Here is a 6,000-nt window from a genome sequence, read left to right as displayed (position 1 = left end):
TCTGAAAATCCACTTTACTTGGTGGAGGTCCTTGATCAGAAAACATTTATCTTTTTAAATTTTTTATTATTTTGAGAGAGAGAGAGCACGCAATCATGCTCATTAGGTGGTTCATTCCCCAGTTCCCCCAATGGCAGGGAGAGGAAGGGGGTCTGAGGCTGGGAGCCGGGAACTCTAACCAGGGCTCCCACACAGGTAGCAGGGATTCTACCACTTGAGCACCTGCTGTCTCCCAGGGTGTGCATTAGCAGGAAGCTGGAATCAGGAGCTGGAGCCGGGAGTCCAATCCAGGCACTCCCATGTGGGACTTAGGCATCCTAACTGGTGTCTTAACCACGAGGCCAAATGTTCCACACCTGTTCCCCATTGTTTACTAATTATTGTTATAATTTTAATTTTTCCCCATTTATATGAAAGAGCAAAAGAGAGAAATCCACTTTCCATCTGGTGGTTCACTCTCCCAAAGGCTAAGCCAGGCCGAAGCCAGCAGTCAGGAGCTCCATCTAGGTCTCCTGTGTAGGTGGCTGGGCCCAAGCACTTGTGCTGTCATCCCCTGCCTCCCAGAATGCATCAGCAGGAAGTTGGTTTGGAAGTGGAGTAGTTGGGACTGGAATCAGTACTGTGATATAGGATGCAGGGGTCCCAAGGGACAACCTGTCAAAACGCCTGCCCCATAACTCTTATGTGTAAAATTGAACGAATTTTACAGTCGGGGTTTTGAGTTGAAACCTTACTAAGTTTACAGATAGAATTGGGCCACCAAAGAAAACTTATGTTTAATTATATTTGTAAATATATTTGATTTATAAGGAATACCAAACTTTTAAAATATTCTATGCTAGACAATTGAAGGAATTAAAATTTGAAAAGATTTACTTATTTATTTATTTGAAAGTCAGAGTTACAGAAAGAGGAGACAGATCTTCCATCTGCTGTTTTGTCCCCAGATGGCCTCAATGGTCAGGGCTGGGCCAGGCCAAAGCCAGGAGCAAGGAGCTTCCCATATGGATGGCAGAGTCCCAAGTACTTGGGCCATCTTCCACTGGTTTCCCAGGCTCATTAGTAGGCAGCTGGCTCCGAAAGTGGAACAGCTGAGACTTGAACCGGCACCCATATGGGATGCCGGGGTTGCAGACAGCGGCTTTACCTGCTACACCGCAATACATTTTAATGTACTGTTACGGACATAAATTTAGGTGTCTGAAGACGTTGCGTTAATGAAGTCAGTTGTTTGGTTTCTGAAACGGGATTGGTAATAGAATAATACAAATTGTAAGGTGAACTCAAAAGCTGAAAAAGGAAATGACTTCGGTAACAATAACAGACCACACCCTTTTTTTCTGCGGGGGTGTTTGTTCTCATAGTTTTTTTTAACTGTCGACTTTAATAGTTTGAAGGAAGCGTGAATAAACTGTAAATGGCGGGTTGGAAAAGGCTGCAGCCAGACTGCGAAGAAGCTTGTTTGGCCTACATAGAAACCTGGACCACATTCTGGAAGGAATCACGAGGTGAAAAAGAAGAAAGCGAAGCACCGGGCATTTTTGGTTTAGGAAGTAGCCCTGGTCGCCGTGAGGCGCTGGCTGGCAGAGGCGACCACGGGGTCATCACAGCGGGGACAGGCGAAGGCGACACGCTGCAGAAATAGCCTGGACCGCACGTGGGTGGGCTGCCCTGACTGGGAACCGAGTACTTCTCCCGATGGCGACCACGGCAGGCGCAGGTGCAACCCGAAGTGTCTGCGGCACCCACAGGTGATACAGTGCTTCTCAGCTGCAAATCCCGAGCGGCTTCCTGACCGTCTGTTTAGCAGTCACCACGGTTTAAAGGCAGCGTAACCTCACCCAGAGCGGGCCCAGGGGCAGTGGGAGAGGGCCGAGCATGGCATTCCTTGGAATACCGGCATTTTAAGGGCAGGCTGCCAGGCGCAGAGAAAGGGGCGTCCGTGACGGGGGTCGAGAGTCCCCCGAAAAGGAACTCGCAGAGAACAAGGGCAAGGACACTAAAGGAAGGGCGTCCAGACAAACGCGGCGCTCCCGTGTTGGCTCCTGCATCGCAAATACTTGAGAGACTGCGCAGTTCCGAACCGGCGAGCGCCGGCGCACCTGGGCGGGACCGGGGCCAGATGCGCGGGCTGGGACCGGGCGTCCCTTACTTAGCACGCTGGGTTCTGCGTGGGTCCAACAGGAACACCGCGAGCCTCGGGGTAAAGGAGGCTAGCTGGGCCAGCAGGGGAAGCCAGCCGGCCCACCGCGTCGACTTCTCAGCCGCCGACCCTACCAGTCCGGCTGCCTGAGCTGCGGGTGGGGCGGCGGCCCCGCAGGGCGGGGCTGCAGCCCGGGAACTCCTTCCCGGCAATCGCCGAACCCAGCACGAGCCCGATTGGCCGGCGGACTCCGCCTCCTTCCTTCCGCCTGCAGAAGACGTAGCGGCTCGCGGGGAGGGGCGGAGCTAGGGGCGGTGCCAGGGCGGGCCCTGACGGGCACGGACACGCCCCCTTTCCGCTGGCTCTGGGCGGGGCCTGCGGGTGGGGCCGGCGGCACGGGGCGGGGCTCGGACACGGGGCAGCCCGCGCACTCGGCAGTCGCTGCAGCTGTCGCCGCCCGCGCCTTCGAGGTCTCACCGCTTCCTCAGCAGAGACCTGGGCTCGGCCGCCATGTCCGCCGCGGACGAGGTTGACGGGCTGGGCGTGGCCCGGCCGCACTATGGCTGTGAGTGAGGGGCTCCGAGGTGCAGGGGCTTCGGCTTCGGGGTCGGGCTTGCTGCCTCGGAGGGGACTCGGCCCCGGTGGGTGGGGCAGGGCGGGTGCGGGCCGCGCGCACCCGGAAGCGCTGGTTCGGCCGGTGGACGGCGAGGCCCCCGGCCCGCGCCTGCTCGGGCTCTGAGGCGGCGGGGAGGACCTCGGCGGCCTCCGTGCCGCGGCCGGGGGAACCCCTCCCGGCGCCTCCCGCCGCCCGGCTCTGCCGAGATTGGGAGCCGGCGCGGGTGAGGTGGCAGCACGGTGCAGGGCGTGCCCCGGGGGCCGGGGGCCGGTGCTCTGCCCGGCTCCGCGGGAACGTGCTGCCCCGAGGGCTGCCTGCCTGCCCGCGCCTGGCCGCGAGGTGCGGTCCCGGGCAAGTCGCTTCAGCTTGCTGGGGCTTTAGTTCGCTTGTAAAGATTTCAAAAGAAAGAAAGAAAAAAAACACCCCAAATCCTCTGACTTCCTCATTTTCTGTAGCCCATCCCTGGGACATTAAATTGTAGGCGGGATACTGACTGCTGTTTTGGGGGGGGTGTCGCTGGGTTCTCGATTTTATTCTCTGGAGGCTGTGTTATTGTTTTAAAGGATGATTTCCCCCACTGACAGTTATACGTGGGGTACTGTGCCACGTTTGTGAAATTAAAGATGAGTAAGACCCGGCCCTGCCTTCGAAGATTTTTTTTTGTTAATCAGAGAGACAGGTGTACACGCTGAGAATGTGCGGTAAAGATAAAAGGTGCATAAGTAGGCGTTCAGGGTGATCGGAGTGAGGAGAAGGGGTCTGGGAAGACGGCCCAGCGCAGGTGGGGACGCTGGAAGGGAGCCTTGAAGGTCAGGGTGGGGCAGGAGGCTGACTTGCAGAGGGAGGAGGGGTGACGGGCGCTGCCTCTCGGTGGTGTGCAGTGCACCGTGGTGGGAGGCAGCACGGGGAGAGGGCGAAGGGCTTCCGGAAAAACTGGGACAGGCCTTGAAGTCCTTGCCAGGCGGTTGGGAGTTTGTTCCCCAGCCTGGCTTGTGTGGAGGAAGCAGATTGCTTCAACCTCAGGCTCTCAGGCTGCAGAACCCAGGCCACTGCCACTTGGGGTGTGCCTGCGTGCGTGCATGCGTGCGTGCTGAACTCACTGAGCCTCAGTTTCCCCAGCTGAAAAACAAGAGTGCTCATCGCTGGGCCTTCAGTGAGCCAAGGCTGTAAGCTGCTCAGCACGGTCACTGCCGCTGGGTCCAGAGCTTCAGGGTCTGGGGAATGATGTGGCTGGACCTGGCGGATAGACAAGGCACAATTGGGCCTAAATAGCAAGTCAGCATTTTTAAGATTTGTTTTATTTTGAAAGACAAAATGACATAGAGAAAGGGAGAGACAGAGAGAAAGAGAACTTCCAGCCACCTGCTCACTTGCCAAGTGGCTGCAGCTGCCGGGGCTGGGCTAGGCCGGGCCTAAGCCAGGGGCGTGGACTCCATCCCAGTCTCCCACGTGGGCCCAAGGACTTGGGCCATGCTCCGGTGCTTTCCCCGGCGCATTAGCAGGGAGCTGGATGGGAAGCAAAGCAGCTGGGACTCTAACCTGTGCTCTGGTATGGGATGCCTGCATGGCAGGCGGTGGCTTAACCTGCTGCGTCACAATGCTGGCCTTTCAAGTCAGTGTTTTGCAAGGCTACACTGAAATGCAGTTCATGCTCGTACTTGTGTTATGCATTTGGAAAAAAGAACAAGATGAGTATAATTGAAACTCCATGGTTCTTTTTTTAGGAAAGCCATTGTAGCGTATCTAGCTGTCTACACAGCCTCCCGCTACCCTGACCTTGCGGGTGACTTGCAGCAATTTGAGGGCTGCCACATTCTCTCACCTCTCAGGACGGTGACCAATCTTGGGGTTCACGAGGTTCTTTCTTTCGCGTTTTAGCTGTCCTGGATAATGAGAGACTCACCGCAGAGGAGATGGATGAAAGGAGACGGCAGAATGTGGCGTACGAGTACCTTTGTCATTTGGAAGAAGCCAAGAGGTAAAGGAGACTGGGAGAGGGGAACTGGTCTGCTGGAAATGTGGTCACATATTCCCATGTGCGTGCCGCAGGTGCGGCGGTGGGACGTTGGGGCCGAGGGGATAAGTATAGGTCAGCCGTTTATTCTTGGGAGCAAGTAGCCTTGACGATCATTTATCATGAAACACTTAGAAATTTCCACGTTGGTGCTGTTAAGTTTTATCCTGAAGGTGCCTGTCTTAGGCTCCACCATCTGTGAGGGAAAAGTCGTATTTTTAGGATTTGAAGTTCTTGGTCTTAAAGTCCTATGAAATCTTCACTGGTTTTGGTTTATCTGTGACTTGAATCCCCTCACTTATGACTCGGGGAGTGTACTTGGTCTGGCAGGCTTAGGAAGTAGCGTTGTTGGGGCATAGCGGGTCAAGGCACCACCTGCAATGCTGGCATCCTATGTGGGCACTGGTTCCTGTCCCAGGGGCTCCACTTCTGATCGATGGCCCTGCCACCCCCCTGGGAGACCCGGATGAAGCTTCTGAAACTTTTGGCTTCAGCTTGGCCCAGGCCTGGCCATCTGGGGAGTGAACTGGTAAATGGAAGATGTCACTCTCTAACTTTTACTTTGAAATAAATGAATCTTTAAGAGAAGAAGAAGAAGGGTCGTATTGTGGATGTGGGCCATCCGCTTGGCAGCACTGGGACTGTTCACAGAGGCAGCGTCCTGTGCATGCGCCTGGCGAAGGTGCAGTTGCTGTTTGCCTTCTGCCGATGCCCCCGGTGGTTCATTTCTTTTGTCCTGGTGCTTGTGTTCCCTTGCGAGGTCCCGGGGCAGACAGGTGTAATTAGGGGTGACGTTTTCTGTAAGTTAACGCTGGTGGAAAAAGCTAGCAAGGGATAATTAAAGGCACTTGTCATCTAAAGTTAATGAAAATTAATGACATTTCAAATAGTGCTAATAAACTAGTTTTTTTTTTTTTTTTAAACAATTCTGAAAGTGTTAAAACAGACAGGAAAGTCTGTGGAACAATACAACCAGCATTCTTGATTCCCAGAACTAAGCCTTCAGCTATTTCCCTTTCCTTTAAAACAAAACAAACACAACAGCCAGTTGCCGTTGCAGTCCCTCAGGTGCCCCTCTGGGGTGACGTGCGTGTAGGGTGCTCTCTGGAATCCAGGCTGCTTTTCTGAGCCGAAAGCCTTTTCAGGGAACGGGGCAGGGATATTCGTGACGGGAATGCTTGTCTTTCTAGGTGGAAGTTGACTTAGCAGGAGGTGAATGTGCTGTTA

The 6,000-nt window shown here is 54.7% G+C and overlaps 1 protein-coding gene across 2 annotated transcripts in view; it reads left to right on the top strand.

Moving 5' to 3' along the window:
• Positions 1 to 1,379: 1,379 nt before the first annotated feature.
• Positions 1,380 to 6,000, top strand: part of IQGAP1 (IQ motif containing GTPase activating protein 1) — a 111,752-nt gene continuing 107,131 nt past the window's right edge. Inside the window, exons 1-2 of one of the 2 annotated variants that reach the window (XM_089310743.1) lie at positions 1,380 to 1,751; positions 4,638 to 4,737. In XM_089310743.1, the coding sequence (XP_089166869.1) occupies positions 4,673 to 4,737 (65 nt within the window). In that variant the 5' untranslated portion in view covers positions 1,380 to 1,751; positions 4,638 to 4,672. Of the gene's footprint in view, positions 1,752 to 2,508; positions 2,709 to 4,637; positions 4,738 to 6,000 lie in introns of those variants that run through there. The other variant, XM_008275315.4, reaches the window with a different exon arrangement.

The sequence above is a fragment of the Oryctolagus cuniculus genome, chromosome 12 (genome assembly GCF_051225735.1).
Source record: "Oryctolagus cuniculus isolate XC-2025 breed Fujian yellow rabbit chromosome 12, ASM5122573v1, whole genome shotgun sequence".
NCBI lineage: Eukaryota > Metazoa > Chordata > Mammalia > Lagomorpha > Leporidae > Oryctolagus > Oryctolagus cuniculus.
Note: the sequence above shows the minus strand (reverse complement) of the source record. Positions and strands in the feature narration are given on the sequence as shown.